The 16,953-nt window shown below is 44.7% G+C and overlaps 1 protein-coding gene across 1 annotated transcript in view; it reads left to right on the forward strand.

Moving 5' to 3' along the window:
* The window catches only part of EVA1C (eva-1 homolog C), a 58,746-nt gene that overhangs the window by 23,980 nt on the left and 17,813 nt on the right, over positions 1–16,953 (forward strand). The window contains exons 3-4 of the mRNA XM_019476498.2: positions 281–404; positions 5,485–5,637. Of these exons, the coding sequence (XP_019332043.2) occupies positions 281–404; positions 5,485–5,637 (277 nt within the window). The remainder of the gene's footprint in view (positions 1–280; positions 405–5,484; positions 5,638–16,953) is intronic.

Raw genomic sequence — 16,953 nt, forward strand, 5'->3', positions numbered from 1 at the left:
TGCTTATGTGCTTAAAGCTGGGCACATGCCTGATTCAATCAGGTCCTTGATTTGAACTGCTTAAAATGAATTCATATGAGATTTTCAGCTAGAGTTTGAAGCCCAGCATATACATGGCTTCTTCACCCCTATCATACACTGTCCTTAATATACTTATGACAAAAGTCCAATGCCAGCAAGTGATTTTTTCTTATGTATAAAACAAAATACAACTAAGCTTTGGTTGCTGTATAGCCTCGTATCTTGTTTTCAAGACTATCCTTTTTGCCCATTGTTCTAGAAAGTACTGGATGAATGCCAAAACCAGAGAGCCTGCCAACTCCTTGTCAATAGTCGGGTTTTTGGACCTGATCTATGTCCAGGAACCACTAAATACCTCCTTGTCTCCTTTAAATGCAAACCTAGTAAGTAATTTCCACAACAGGCGAGTGCATTTTCGTGTGCATTTCATTATTTGTTTTGGTTAGAAAGCCACTGCACAAAGCTTTGCATAAATCCAGATGAAGTTCCAAAGCTCTTAAGATTAATAGCAAACTGGTTTTTTGTACTTTATCTCAGCTCTTCATCTTGTGTACAATATGCGTGTGTGCGCCTGCTGCTGACTTAACCACTGGTGCAATTTGTCAGAATCTAAGACATAAGGTTAAAAAAAATGGAAGAGGTAGTATTTTAGAGAGGGAAATCCTAACATTTTCACAGAAAAAGAGGAATGGAGAACAAAATACAGCTTGGATTAACTATCTGAATACTGAGGGGTTAGGTGTCATGGTGATAAGTTGGTGAAAATGGCTTGAGAACTAGAACCAAACCTCACAACCTATTGAAGTGCTTTCAGCACTAGCCTCTGTGCCCAGCAGCAACTTAAGGATAAGTATGCACAATTCACTGTGTTACAGTGGTATGCAAAATGTGGCTAAGTGTCAAAAAAACATTTATCAAAGGACTGCTCCTACCTCAAAAAAAGCAGAGATGCTACAAATGTGAGGGAGGCATAAAAATGGTGGAAATAGGATGGCACATAATCAAGATTTTAACTGTTGCCTAATGAAATACGAGCAAGTCCCAACTCCCTTTATATGCAGCCTTTATTTGTCAGCTAATTTCTTGCTTAACAAAAATGGGACTTCTGTAAAGGGAATGGATTTGCAAGGGAGTTCAAAGAGGACATCCTGTGCTTAGAAGAATCAGCATGGAAGTAACAAGGGAGACAGTTGGATACTGGGCATTGAGACTGGTGTCACTAGAATGTGAGTGAGGCAGCAAAGCAGATGGGGGCAGAGTTGTGTCGGGCCTCAAAGTAGCAGACAAGAAGTTTGAACTGGAGAAGCAATTGCTAGCTTTGAGAGACCACTGACACATTGAGCTCCATCATCCAGGAACTGCTGGACCAATGGCCAGTCTATATCTGCAGCTTACTTTCTAGTACTGAAATCTTATTTTGACTTCTTCAGTACTCATTTTGGGTGTATCTTGGATATTGTAGTTAAGTCCAAGTCATTAAAAACCTTTTTCATTTTCTTGGTCATGAGAACATAAGGACTGAAATTTACTGGGTCAGACTGTAGGCACAACTATCCCAGTGTGGATGCTGAGGGGAAGGTAAACAGGGCATGCCCAGAAACCTCCATCCCCTGCTCCTCCCATTGCAGCTTACAGAAATCACAAAGATTGGTAAATGGACTGGGATTTTCTTAAAAAAAACTGAAGCCACTTGATATTTTTCAGGTATTAAAAATTAGATATTTTATATCTATGATTCTCTTTGTGATTTGACTTTTACAATAACTAGCAATAAGTGTATTTAATGGACAGCTCTGTCTTCAGAATTAAATAAAAGGTTTAAAGGTTGGGGTAAACAGTCTAGTCTATCCTGACAGATAGACAGTGCTTTATATTGTAAGCACATCATTAACATACTTAGTCCCAATTCTAGAAAAGATCCCTATTCAGGAAAGCCCTTATGCACAGACAGGGGCAGATCCAGGATCTGACAGAGGTCCAGGGGCAGCAACCCATGCTGCAGGACTGGTTGAACCCCAGCTTCCAGCTACTTCCCCTAACCCCAGCAGTGCAGGCATACTGCCCCTGCAAATGCCTCCATAATCTTTTTAAAGTCCCCAAAGTAGCTAAGAATCCCTCCCTTCCCCTCTGTTCTAAGAGGCATGTTCTCTTCTCCCCTTCCATAGCTCACTGTCTAGGGGTGGGGGAAGCTTGAGTGCTGCTCCTGCCTGCTTCAGGCAAACTGTGTGAGGGCTGGGCTCAGCTGGGACAGTGGCAGTAACAGTGGCAATGTGTAGAGGGGTTCCCCCTCCCCTGCCAGCTCCTGAGGGGATCAGGCAGGGCATGGGAACCCACCCTTCTGCCCATCCCTGCTATCACTGTCACTGTCCCACCTGAGATTGACTGGGGTGGGCAGGAAGCTCTAGAGCTTCCCTCACCTCTGGGACAGAGGGAATGCAGCAGCAGCAGCAGAGCGGGGAAAAGGGAAGAGAGGATACATGGTTCTGAGCACAAAGCAGAAAGGGGGGATTTCTCACCTGCTTTAGGGACTTTAAAAACATACCCAGAGAGGTTCCAACCTTGCAGTTCAGACCATAAAGGTGGTGCAGCCATGCCACTACACTACACCCCCTCTGGATCTGCCTCTATTCACAGGTATCAGTCCCATTACATTTAGGCACAAGCTGAGGCAGTGCCACAAAACCTTTAGATTTCAGTAGACTAAAGTTTTTCATCTCATTAGGAATGTTACATTTTCTCTGTTAGTGTGCCATACCCACAGAAGTCTTCACTGTATTTTTGTCCTGGGCAATGATGTTGTCTTGTCCTAATTACACCAGCTTGTGCTGTTATTATTTGTGGTGTGATAGCAGCTAGGAGCCCGAGTCATGGACCAGGGCCCTCTTGTACAAGACACTGTCCACAGAACAGACCTGTTAGTCTGCCAGGTCACAGAACAATTATTAGGGCTGTGCGAAGCTTCGATCACCAATTCGATTCAGAGGAGATTTGGCCCAATTCAGCAGCCAAATCTCCAAATCCAAATCAAGTCGGGAAACCCATTAAAAAGGTCTGAATCTAATTCGAAGCCTCTGACTTGATTCGGAAAACATTCGGAGATTCAGATCCGCTGGGGAGAGGCAGGCACAGCTGGGTGGCTGCGGGTTCTCTGCGGCTCCTCCAGCTTCGCCTGCCTTTCCCCGGGCATTGGGAGCTGCGGGAGAAGCCCCCATGGCTGCCCTGCCTGGCCCCATCTCCCGCTTGCCCCAGTCTTGTCCTGGCACATTAAAAAAAGCCCTGCACTCAGTGACTTTGGCAGCAGGGATCAGGGCCTCTGGGGGCTTGTGGCAGAGCCCTTCCATGCAGTGCAGAACAGCAGGGATCACCCCCCTGCCTGGCATTGATATGGTAGGTACCCCATGGCACAGGTGCAGCACAGCTTGGCAGGGCACTGCATGCTGCCTGGGAGCTGAGACCGCTGGGGCCGAGCGCTGCTGGGCTCTGGCTGACACATGGAGCCACCCCAGCTCCTAGACAGTGTGCGGTACCCGCACCATGGGGCAGCTGCTGGGGTGCCAGGCAGGGGTAGGGGGAGGGGAGCCATACAGCAAGTACCTGTGCTGTATGGGGGGGCTCTGCCATGAGGCCCCAGAGGCCCTGATTCCCTCTGCCAGAGCCAGTGGGTGCAGGACTTTTTTTGATTCCCGGACTGCTGCAGGGAGGGTGGATGATTAGGGAGCAGGGGCTGCATGGGAGGCTGTGCCGGAACTAGGCTGGGGCCTGGCAGGGCAGCCATGGGGGCTTCTCCCATGGCTTCTCCCACCCGGGGAGAGACAAGCACAGCCATAAGAGCTGTGGGAGAACCTGCAGCCACCCAGCTATACCTACCTCTCCCCAGCTGACCTGAATCTCCGAATCAGCGCTGAATCGCCGAATCTGATTTGGCTGAATTGAATGGGGACAGTGATTTGAATCATCAAATTGAATCACTGTCCTCTGAATCGAATACTTCCCTATTTGCACAGGCCTAACAACTATTGTTCTTGTCTTGCTCTTCACTTTTGCAGCAGCATGTGTAAAAGTACCCAAAATCAACAGCTAGTCAAATTTTAAAATATTTTGCATTGACACTCTCTAACTGTAATTGCTGTAAAGCTAGAATGGATGGAACTGGAGAAGAGTCCCCGGAAAACCTGTTTTTGATTATTTCTATTATATTTCTAGTGGGACAGCAAAGTTTATCTTGTCAGTAGATGCACAGTTTCCAAGTCTCCATTCCCAGCTCAGTACTTCACATCAACGTCTCCCTTTTAGTCAATACAATGGCAGATAATAATAATAATGGTTCCTTTTGCTCCTTCTCATCTCTTTCCTAATTCTGCCACGTCTCATAAAAGAAATTAAACAGGATAGGTTGAACGCTGATCCAAGGCTTGTCTATGCTCAGTGCTGCTGGTATATGCTGTACGAGTGGAGAGGGTTAGGGAGAACTGCTGTAGAGGAGAGACAGCTTATTGCAGTGAAAGACTGCTTTGGCCTGTCCAACTTAAATGCATTTTACGAATGGAATAAACCAGTGTTTCTCAACCTGTGGTACATATACCCCTGGGGGTATATCAGACACAGGAAGGGGGTATGCGGGTACCATGTTTTGAGTTTGGCCTGTCCCCCTGCTCGGTGGGTTGGAGGCATCTTTGCCTGTTCAGGCCAGAAGTTCGTTTGCCGTGTTGATCGGTAGGTGGTACGGAAGGTACAAAAGGTTGAGAACCACTGGAGTAAACAATACCTGCAAAAGGACATTTTTGCTGGTATAACTACATTTATGTCAGCATTTTTGCTGGCATCGTTTCTCAGTTGGGGAGGCAGGGGGGATGCAATATCTCCCCCCCAAATGACACAGTTATGCCAGCTAAGCTTTTCGCCATGGACCAAGCCGAAATCACACCTGTAAAAACACAGACCTCAGTGGAGTTAAAGGGCTATTGCAGAGAGAAGCATTTAGCCTAAGCAAACTAACCATTCTTGTGCCATTGCACAGCTTGGCACTCGCTCCAGCTATATGCTGTGGCACCCAGAGATGCAAAGGGTTGAGGCAGGGGGCACTGAAGCAGACATTTGAAGTGAGTGCAGAATGTGACAGTGCCCACAGGCAAGACAACAAGGGATGAGATTTACCTCTCTGAACATTATTATAAAGGCAGGCAAAAAAATTAGGAATCAACATAGAGGGTGCTGCACTGGGAGAAGAGACAGGGGAAGGAGTTACATTTTTATTTGTTTAAAAAGGGGGACAGGAGATCTTGAATGGAGGGAATGCTCTGTAGGATTTCCTGTCTACTCTTGGTTGTGTCCCATGTAGGTGTGCCATGATTCATTAAGGGTAGAGCTTGCGTGAGTGGGGGTTTTTGTCATGCTTTTAGCCATTAACAGTCCAACTGAGTAAATTCTCTCTTAAGATAGCATTGTTGTTTGCTTCTGTTATAGCTGAATATAAAACCAAATCGGCATGTGAAAACCAAGAGCTGAAACTCCACTGTCACGAGTCAAAGTTCATTAACATCTATTCTGCCACATACGGTAGGCTGGCTCACGAGAAGGACATCTGCTCTACGGAAGTGGACCGCGCCCCTCCGTTTGGTAGGTTTGACACGGTTTCTTTCAAGAAACCATGGGTGCATCTCTAGAAAGAGAACTTCAGACAGAATAGAGCACTTTAGAAAAGCATCTGTTTCACATAATTTACAAATGCTTTTAAAACAATGTATTTTTTTTTAAACACAAACAAATCCCCCATAATGAAGGGCAAATAAAAGATCAAAAGTGTAGATGAGCTATGACATTCGCCATTTATAAAGTGTTCAACAATAGCTTAAAAAATTGCTTCCACTGTCTGTCATGAACCTTGTTAACTTATTCTAATAATATAAAATCCTTAGTCTGTCTGTCCGTAACATTTTATTTATACTCCGATTGCCTCGGCAGCCAGAGTGCTCTGGACAGACAGAGACACATGGCAGAGTGCTGCCATGACAGCGGGCCCTGAGGGGCCGAAGCAGAGGCTGGTCTCAACTCCCCGCCCCCCACCCTCCAGCTCCTTGTAAGCAGAGGGGGACGACAGGGACTGGAGCACTGCCCTGACAGAGGGGATAGAGGAGGGGAGGCCCCCACCTTGGAGGCGGCAGGGGCACTGGGTGCTGGCTGCTCAGTGCCAGCCTCACCCCGCCCCACATGGTGGAGCACCACCATAACAGCAGGGGACTGGGGCCAGAATCAGCACCCCCCCCAACAGCCAGCAGAGGGGAAGGCAGCAGGGAAGAGGGAAGGAAGGGAGGGGACCGGGGGTGACTGATGGCTGCTTGCCACCACGGCCATGATCACCACTGACCCCAGCCTGAAGTGGCGGGGGCAGGGGAAGGGGGAGCTGCTGTGGCCCTGGCCCCAGGTTGGGGGGGGTGGGGGGAGAAGAGAGGGGGCCAGACCTAGGCCTCTGTCCCCACCTGCCCTTCCCCCCCCCCCAATCATTCTTGATGGGCAATTTGCTAGTATTAAATCATCTCTTACTTGCTTCTGTCTTCACTTACCTCTGATTGAAGGTACCTTATTTGTTCTTACCTTACTTCACATAGCCAATATGCTACGACTGTCATCTTATTCCCTTGTGCTCCTGTCTATCACTATCTGTTGTCTCCCATCTTGTGCTTAGATGGTAAGCTTTTGGGGGCAGATTTCATCTCTGTTGTGCACTAGGTGTTTGTATAGCATCTAGTGCAATGGAACAAGTCTGAATATTACTAGTACTGACCTTTTTTGTTCTTAGACTGTGAACACCTTGAGGCAGGGAAAAGCCCTTTTCAGTAGATGATAGGACTCCAGCATATTGCCAGTACTACTCAAATAAATAACCACCAGTCAGTAACTTCAAGCCCACTGTCTCAACTGGTATGTGACAGAAAAAAAATTACATTTACAATACTGTTGCCTCAACATTAGTTACCTTAATAACCTGCAGCTATAGGAGCACTGGAGGCTTGTATTATAAACGAAATCCATGGACAGCATCGAGAGGGTCCAGAGGAGGGCCACTCGCATGATCAGGGGACAGCAGGGCAGGCCCTACGAGGAGAGGCTACGGGACCTGAACCTGTTCGGCCTCCACAAGAGAAGGCTGAGAGGGCATCTGGTGGCCGTCTATAAACTTGCCAAGGGGGACCAGCAGGCAATGGGACAGTCCCTCTTCCCCTGGGCACTACCGGGAATAACAAGTAATAAAGGCCATAAGCTGACTGAGAGTAGGTTCAGGCTAGATATAAAGGAGGCACTATTTCACAGTCAGGACAGCTAGGAGCTGGAACCAGCTTCCAAGAGAAGTGGTGCTGGCTCCTACCCTGGGGGTCTTCAAAAGGAGGCTAGATAATCACCTAGCCGGGGTCATTTGACCGCAGCATTCTTTCCTGCCATGGCAGGGAGTCGGACTTGATGATCTGCTCAGGTCCCTTCCAACCCTACCAACTACGAAACATTCAGAGGGTGACATCCAAGACATTTGAGTGAAAGGCCCCAATATGGAGAAGGGAGTAAACACTGATGTGCCACTCAAGTTCCTCTGTAGCATCATTATGTGGAGGGCTGCAGGAAGATGCAAGTGAGGCACAAAATTTGTGCTGGCCTTCTCAATAGTGGACAAAGGCCACTATTGAGAAATTCAGATGCAGACAATCTGAGACACTTCTGAACATCAGTCAATCCCAAAGCAATAAACACAGAACACTCCCTTTCATCCCACTGCTTCAGGGGGTGCAAGGACTGAGCCAACAGGGTATCTGTTACTACAGTATTCTTTGGACTATCTAATCTGAACATTGATAGGTCAGGGCTTCAGACTGCCCAAGTCCCTGATCTTCTGAAATCCATCATGCTTACCTGGCATTTTAGGAGCTGGCACACCTGTATTGTGAAAGAGATATCTAGGCACAATTTCTGATGGACTCACTCAGATACCACAGTTCTGGGTGCAGTATGAAATCCAAACAGAACTAAATAGAATATGTGAACACTCCCTGAAGGTTGCCACCATGTTTATTTCTTACGGGTCATCCACCTGCAAAAGTTACTTTAATGCCAGTATTGGCTCATTTGTAGCTCACAGATGAAAACATTAGAATATTACTAACTAGATAATGTTTCTCCATTATTAACAGGATGACATCTGCTACATGAACCAACCCCTCTTTCACTCCAAACCCCCCAACCTCCAAAGCAAAAAAATACCATATCCAGCAATAAGAGCTAGAGACTCTGGAGTCCCCATGAGACCTTACTATTGTCACTGTTACTGAAGTATTGTAGTGATAAGTGGCAGAAAAGTGAATGTACTTCAGAAAATATCTTAGTTCACATGTCCAGTAGGGGAAGAAGTTATGTTGCTTATTAGGTTTAAATTTTCCAGTGTGCCTAAGCAGTTACACACTTAGAAATCCATTAACTTTTAGTGAGACTTAAACTCCATAGGGATGGATTTTTTAAAGTGATTAAGTTCCTGCAGATGCAGATGATAGATGCCTGGTAGATTTTTGAACAATGCCTGCACATCTGTACCTCACCAAAATCAATGGCACTTTGCTGTAGAAACACAATTGAAAATCCAAGTCAATTTGGCTAGAGTCATTAACAAAACCAGTTTAGCTAAACTAATTTTGACTGCTTTTATTCCAGAATCAGAGCGTTCACATGTGGGCTCGTACCAAAATAACTAAATCAGCTTCAATTCATAGCAGTAGTTATTCCTGTGCAAGTTTGTGCATACATCTCTTGCCGTGAAATAATACCGCTGAACCTTATTGCCACTTTCTTTGTGTCATAATGCAGACATAAGAAACTCATTATTTTTTTCACCAGGAAAGAAATCCCCTTCAGGCTTCTCCAAGATCTGTGGCAAGAATCCCATCAGTTCTGTTGGGACTAGGATTTTCAATCAGTTGCTCAGTACTAGGTCAAAGCACCCGTGGTGCTGGGCACTGAATTAATTAGATTCTTTTCTAGGTTTTGTTGACCTTGAACTGCACAGAATATAGTTGATAAGTAACTAGTTACAAGAACAGAGACTGCTGTAGTCTCCATTCTTCCTTTTCAGCAAACAGTTTATCAGAGCAATTGACCAATGTTCAGAGCTCTGGTTCAAGTGGAACCCAGCTGAAGTACAGGAAACTTCAAAAGTTAAAAATGTTTGTGAAGTATGTGCTTCTCTGGTATCTAAATACAAGTTTAAAATGCCATAGCCCTGATTCTTTGGGTGACTGGGTTGCCTGAATGCTTAGCACCATGCAGGGTCAGGCCCTATACTGATTATTCACTGCTTCTTAGAAGCAGCTCCAGCTTCCTAAGACTCAGCTTCAACAAGCACTCTGAGGATTTGATCCTAACCAGGGTGATGGAAATGCTTGAAGTGCTGCTCACTGATGCAGCTTAGTTTATTATGTCCTCAAGGGAGGGACTGTAATACTGGATAAAACTTGATGGATTTCTTTTTCTTTCTGTGGAATGTCTTGGTCAAAAGAGTGCAGACTTGGGGCAGCTGGGGATACTTGTGACTATGGGTTGAATTGGATGGATAGTTTTAGTCAAGGAAAAAAAAATGATGAAAAAGTTCATTTTGACGTTTCAGAAACTTTGTGTCTTTTGGCTACATTTACAAGAGGACTTAGGATGCCAGTCAAAACAGTGGAACTGGAACCCAGATGTCCAAGCCTTCCAGGGGAGTGCCTCACCCTCTGACCACAGAGTCACTCTTACATAGTCCCTCTGGCCCAATGAACATTTAAATATTTTATACATAGTGGAACACCTCCAGCAAGACACAGTCATACCCCCACAGTGTCCAATGGCAAGACACTCGTCTTTGATGTAGAGGACCCATGTTCAAGTCCCAGCTTTGAATTAGGCAGAGATCAGATTTGAACCTGACCCTTCCAAGTTGCAGGTGAATGCCCTGACCCCAAGCTGTTGTGTATAATGTTAGCATACTAACACTGACTACTCAGTTTTGGGAATGATGGTAAAATCCACTTGTGAATCTAGCCCTTCCTTGTCAAACATTTGCTTTTGTTTGATGCAAAATACATTTTTTTCCCATTAGTCACTCACCAAAAAAAAAAAAAAAAAAAAAGTTTAATTTAGGATGGATAGAAAATATTTTCCTAGTTTGGACAGTGAACTAAAAAAATCATTTAATTTACCTCTCTCAAATACTCTATTTGTTCTAGTTCAAGAGGCTGCTTCCTACACTAGGTGGTACTAACTGCTTCAAAGGAAGGTACAAGTAACATTGCAGAAGATTGTTATAGAATAGCTTGTCCACAGGAAAAGTTTCTTCCAGATGCTTATTTGGTAGAGGTTGGCCTTGATACAGGAGGCATTATTTCCCATTGTAACTGCACTGGAATATCAAAACCTCTAAACCTTAGCCTCTCTCCATGCCCACTGAAGTTAGTGTCTATATAACAAGGGTCATCAACCAGGGGTACATGTACCTCTGATGGTACTTGGGAAGCCCCAGGGGTACACAGCAGTGGTGCGGAGAAATGGAGGGCACTTCTGGTTTCGCCACGGGGGCTTCCAGTTTCGTTTTTGTGCGGGTGACATCCCCACCTCATTGATTGACCAGGGAACTACGCTTCTCGGCTGGCTGCCAGGGATACACCAACCAGAAAAGGTTGAAAACGCCTGCTATATAATATAGCACAAAGATATATAGAACCTGACTGCCCTTTTGCACAAAGGTTATTAAAGTCATTGTGACAGAAGTGAGAATTAGTTGATCCCAGTTTAATAATGGAACAGTTTTGCTGAGAAGAATTTGTGGTGCCAAGTATTTTTAACTTACTCCAACATGGCTCAGCCAAACCTGGAGTTTATAGCTGCTCAGTTTTGTGTAGGTCATTGTCTTTTCCCACACATTTTATTTTTAAATCCCTAGCAACATGTGAATGGGAACCAAATGCAAGAGAGAATTTGTTGACCAAAAGAAAATAAAGGGATGGTGCCAAAATAGAGTTTCCATAGAGAGTGCAAGGAACCTTCAAGTCAAACACTCCTAAAATTGTAAATTACTCCAATTAACACATGAAGCAGTTGAAGGGAGGTTTGGTGCTCCTCACTGATCAGACACATGCATTTTCTAAAGCACTGAAGGCCAAGTTGTGTGTGTTCAATTCCTGTTGAGGTTAAAGCCATACACAAAACTCCCATTTAAGAAAGAATTTGGCCCAGAATCATTTATTCACTGATTAATGTGTGAGGTATTTCTACACATAACTATCTTTACACTGTGATAAAAATACATCCAAGTAAAGTAAAAATTGTAAGTCACTGCAGGCAATCTTTGGAATATGCTTGCAGAGCTGTAATTAATCCCATGCTAATTAGATATACTTGATCACTGTAAAAACTGAACACAGTGCACTGTGATGAAATCAGAATCTAGGATATCTGTAGACATATTTAAATACAAGTCAGTAAGGGACAATTGATATATTTAAGGAACCCTTTCATCATCTTGTGGAGCCCAGCAGGATGAAAGCTCAAAAGCATGTCTTGTTAAGCAGCTACATGACAAGCTACATAACGTTTTGAGTACATGGGCTTTGCTGGCCTATGAAATCCAGGAACAGTGGAGCCTACTCCTGAGTGCCATCCATTATCTTGTTACATATGTCAGACACTCTTGTAACACATCTCATAAAGCAAGCAAAAAAGCACCAGGCCAGTACAGAGACTGCCAGGAGCTGCTGCACCCCTACTGTGACTGTCATGAGAAAGGCAAATAAAGGCCAGGGTATGAAGTGGTGCCAGGACCAGAGGGAGATTAATGAGACTCCTACAAAGGTAGAAAGAGTGTGACAGCCATTTTGGGATTCTCCTTCCCTTCTATGCTGGCAATAAAGGAAGAAATAAGAAGCTATTTGGCAAGCTTGGTTGGCATGCCCATATTCTTATAGGATCAAGCTAGACAGCATAGTGCAGAAACACAGTATACCTGTTCTGTGCCTACTACACCCTGGAATAGATATAATGGAGCCACCTGAGGCACTGGGCATACACCTATCTGCATGCAAAGACAGCATACTTACTGGCACACACCTGGCACTGCACTCAGATGGCTACATTATATCTGCTTCTGGGTACAGCTCCTGTGCTGTGCTTGACTATGGGATTTCCTAGCCTATCCCTTTGACATAGTAGATTTTCCCTTTAAAAACACAGAAATACAGCTTGGAGATAGGATGGCTTTCCTTTGAAGCACGGAGTCAGTTTGTCCATGGCTTGAAATCAATGAGAGATCACTTGCATACAGGTACACATGGATTTCAGTACATTTGCTCTGAGGAAAAAAAAAAAAAAAAAGTGCAATTTTGATCCAGATGGAAATACAATCCACACTCTTACCTGTTGTTTGTTTTCCAGCCAGTTCCTCTTTAATCTGTTCTCCCTCTGGATTTAATGAAGTCAGGATTCACACAGCTGTTCTAGTCTGAGCGCACCTGGTTAAAAACTCTTCCTGTAAGCCAAGGGTTTAAATGTTACTATAATGGCAAAAACTTCATTCTTTCATTGCTATATTAAATCTTGCATTAGAAATCTTGCCAGATTTAAGAGTATGTGGGCTCCCAACAGAACATATCCCTTCCATCTCCAGTGACTACAATTTAAAGGACTGGGTTTCCCCCTCCTTGTCCTCCTGTGCTAGCTGAGGAGCATAGGCCAGAAAAAGATAGACTTCCTGCCTCAGCTCAGTTTTCTGTTTCCATCAGGTAGAATAGATATTTATTCTCGAGGCTGGTTTGGTTTTAGAAAGGTGGTGAGGGTTAGACATTTAGTGTTTAATAGGTCAGAACCACATGTTGGATCTTGAGTGCTGGATTTTGCAGTCAAGTTGCAGTACTCTCTCAGAGGTGTAAAAAGCACATGTATGAAGATGGCCAGGCTGGCCTTTGCTGCATGCCAACCGGTGCGTTAGACATAAATTTGGCAACAAAAAGCAGGTGAGGCTTTTTGGTGCATCACCTCTTTCATCCAGAGATGCTGATTTTGAGATTTAAAAAAAAAAAAGCAGCAGTTGGGTTTTGAAATTCTTTGTTCCAATCAAACATAAATATGTCTCGTTTCATTGTCCCTCCCCAAATACCTGCTACAGTGCCACATGTTACCGATAAGTTGATGAGCAGTAAAGATATTAAAACTGGTGCTATTTAAAGTATCCCACTATGCTTCAGAGTTAACAACTCATTGAGGTAAACAGAGTAGTTCAGATTTTGCAAAGCAATTGTCTTGTGTTGTCTGCAAATTCCAGCCCAGTCATTGCTACAATTAATAAAAAAATCTGTGTCTTCTGCCATCATAAAGGCTAGCAACTGTGATACCTTTAGTGGAAGCTGAGATTTCTGAACTATTTGAAAGTGCATTCTGGATACCATTTTAAAACAAAATAAGAAATTCCTTTGAACCATCTTTTTTACATAGGGGTGCTGAATTTGCCAAAGTGCAACAGTAAGGCGAGAAGCTTGTGTTTGAGAATTTTGCCAATACCCAAGGGCTAGATGCTTAACTTAGACCTGCTTGTGCACAGGACCAAAGTGGGCTAAAATTGTGCAAGGCTGATGCTGTCTGCACAAGCACATAGACTGTTGCTCTACAGAGAAAGGGCAATCTTTCAGCAGCATAAAGTATTGTACTCACCTCTAGGGAATGGCATGCTTTGACTGCCAGTAATCATTGTAGCCTATTGCAATGCTCTGGTTGCTCATATTTGGATCTGAAATTTAAAAGGTATTAGAAACACATTTCATGAACACAATCTATTCCACGTATTCATTAGAATCAACAACATGGCTGAGCCTTTTCTGATGCACAAGCTTGTCCCTGTGCATCATGCTCCTGAATAAATTACCATATTATTGTCTTTCTTTTTGAATTTGTGCTCCAGAATGGCATAGTCCCCTACCACCCGCTGTCAATCCCTATTCCCAGCAGTGTTGTGTGGACTCTACAAAGCATGAGCCATCCACATTCAGTAGTGTGAAATTTCTGCCATCAATTTATTTAAAAAGCAAACTCCTCATTCTTTTTATTGCAGAGACAGCCTGGAAACAGTCCTGTAAGCCAGTGGTCAGGGAAGAGAGCAACAAGCAGCTAGGGTCCAGTTCTGGAGTAAGAAGTTGGTTAGGATCCCCTCGTCCAGGCCCTCCTCCCCCATAGACATACTCTGCATGCAAAATAGGTCTATTCTTGGATTTCATTCCATTCACACAGTATCGTAGACCAGCTCCATGTATAGCAGTGTGGTGCTACTATGCAAAATTAATACCATTTGGGGGAAGGCCTGACAGAACCTTGTAGCCCAGCCTTGACTAAAAAGACTACTTAGCCAGTTCTTGTCATTTCATTGCATTGTAGGTTCTGTGTGGTAGGGAAGCGGGAGCCATCTGAAATGTGAGAAGCTTTAGGCAAACAGAAGATGAATAGCTGCTCATTAAATCCTGCACAATTTATGGCAACTGGGGTGCTGTGTAATTTGCATGCCTAAACATTTCTGACTACAACTAATTAGGAGCTGAAAGAGCCCTTCCTTCAGGGACAACACATTTTAATCCATTAAATAGCTAGAGTCAGGTCTGATGTTTTACTGCAATAGAAGCCTTTCTTTGTGGGGGCTTGTAGTCCTGCTCTAGCTGGGTAAATGTCTGTTTCACAAAAGCCACCAACAGAATTGGCACCTCTCAGGCTCTCTCAGGAGAGGGGCCTAACAAGTTAACCGTCTTCTGGCCCTTGAGAGGGTTCCCTCAGGTCAGGTTACACTCCTTCCTTCTGTCATGCCCTTGTACAGTAGAGGACTGTAGCAGGCTCCAAACATGTCAGTCAGGCACCTTGTACGAGCAGTTTATTTCAGACAGCAGCATTCAGACTTCTTGAAGACATGAAAACCTTTCATTTTGCATCTCCTGCCACAGAGGCCTCACCCCTATCCTAAGGACAAGTGCAGAGCCAGGCAACCTACCCTAGTAATGGCAGCACACCACCTTCTGCCCACTCCACTATTACCCCCAGTCTCTTTGCAGAACCCCTGATGATCTACTGAAACCCCAGGGTTTCACAGCACACAATTTGAAAGCCCATGGGCATGCAGGAAAGCACTTAATATGCACTTGCAGTAATCTAGTTCATGCTTACCTTTAGGCCTGTTCAAGAATAGGCATAAGTATGAGTTTAGTTTTAAGCCTGTGATTAAGCTTTTGGAAGAAGTACTTATTTATGGGCTTCAGGTTAAGCACTTGCTTAACTACCCTGCTGAGCTGAGACCATAAAGAGTCCACATCAAACACCATGCTGCTGCAGCTAGACTGCATCCCTCTTGTGGTCCACCCCACTTGCTGGTCTTTACCTGGCCCAGCCTTATCTCCAGTCTCTTGCCTGCCATGACTTTGATGTTACTCTGTTGGTTGTTGGGGAAACAGTCCTTGAGGCTGGGTGTATTCTCGCTGGTCCTGGTCCACTTGATCAGGCCAACCCCACCTTGGGACCTTTGCTTTCTCGATGGTACTTCCCCTTTAAACTGGGGGAGGGGGGTGTGCTCATGTAGGATTCCAAGTATTTGTTGGGGTTTCAGCTGTCACAGCCTTAGCCCCTTTTTTTTTCTGACCATACCATCTGCCCTGGCCTATTGTTCAAGACTTCAGCCTTCTGGATATCAGCCTTGCCTTGATGGCAGCCCCCCTCCTTTTCTGGGGGTGTCCACTTTCACCTTGTAAGCCTCTGCCCCCTGGCTTGGGGCTGATTTCAAGTACCTATTGCAGGGAACTGCACTCAAACACTCCCACCGCTCATGGTCTCCTCTACCCTTATAGCCACAACCCAGTCCTCCAGTCTCAAGTCCAAAATGGGACAGCAAAAAAGAAACCACAAGCCAACTGATTTATAACAGATAGTCTCTCTCCTTTGTGGTAGTGTTTCCCACAGGCCTTACCTTTCAGCAGAGCCCTCTCATCTGTAGCTCCCTTGTGTTGCTTGTGATGTCTGTGTCTACCTGCTCAGAGACTGGTCTTATAGCCCCCAGCTCAGCCTCCTTCCAGTCATTTGATTGGACCCTCTTCCTCTATCTGCTAGGGCCAGGTGTAGCTCATTGCTTCATTAGCTGTCTGGCCTTTTCATCCCTGGTTCAGGCCACCTGGGCCTCTGCACTGGTTGCCTTGCCTGACCCCTGCTTTCCTACCTATTCAGGTCACCCTGTCAACAAGGGCAGGGGTTCCCTGTTACATCAGACAAAAGTTCCATAGCTGAAAACTGTTTTGAACATCTTTATACTATGCTGAAATTGCTTCCACAACTGCAGTATAGACAAGCCTGTTTCAAGGAATATATATGTGCAAACTTGCAAGGTCATGTGTTGAAGTTATTCTTGAAAATGTGATCCTTAATATTCAGTACACACATTTACTCCTAAGTGAACCCCATGCTTAGCCAGCATCCTTACTGGCTAGTGGAATACTGGAAAGATAGGGACACGCAAAAGCTAGACGTGAAGCTGTGAACCAAACTATTTAGTAGCTAAACATTGGATAGCATACAGGTAGCAATCAAATAGTTTTCTTTTGTTGTAATGCTTTCCAGGTAAAGTCCAGAGAAACTACATTGTCCTGCAAAAGAAAACAAGCCAGTTAATTAGCATGAATGGTTGGACTGGGTCCATCCACCCATGATACCAGGCAGATCTGGAATTTCCTTCAGAGCCTTGGCTGCCAAGAGCCTATAGGGCTATATAACGTGCCAAGAACGGTTCAGGGAAGCCAAATCCAAGTTTGACTGGAGGTGTGGCATAAAAGGAGCTATTAATTTGAACAGCAACAGGGACCGACACATTGGAAAAAAAGCAGCCCTGAAATGAAATGTGTAATTAGAATATCA

The sequence above is a fragment of the Alligator mississippiensis genome, chromosome 1 (assembly GCF_030867095.1).
Source record: "Alligator mississippiensis isolate rAllMis1 chromosome 1, rAllMis1, whole genome shotgun sequence".
Lineage (NCBI taxonomy): Eukaryota > Metazoa > Chordata > Crocodylia > Alligatoridae > Alligator > Alligator mississippiensis.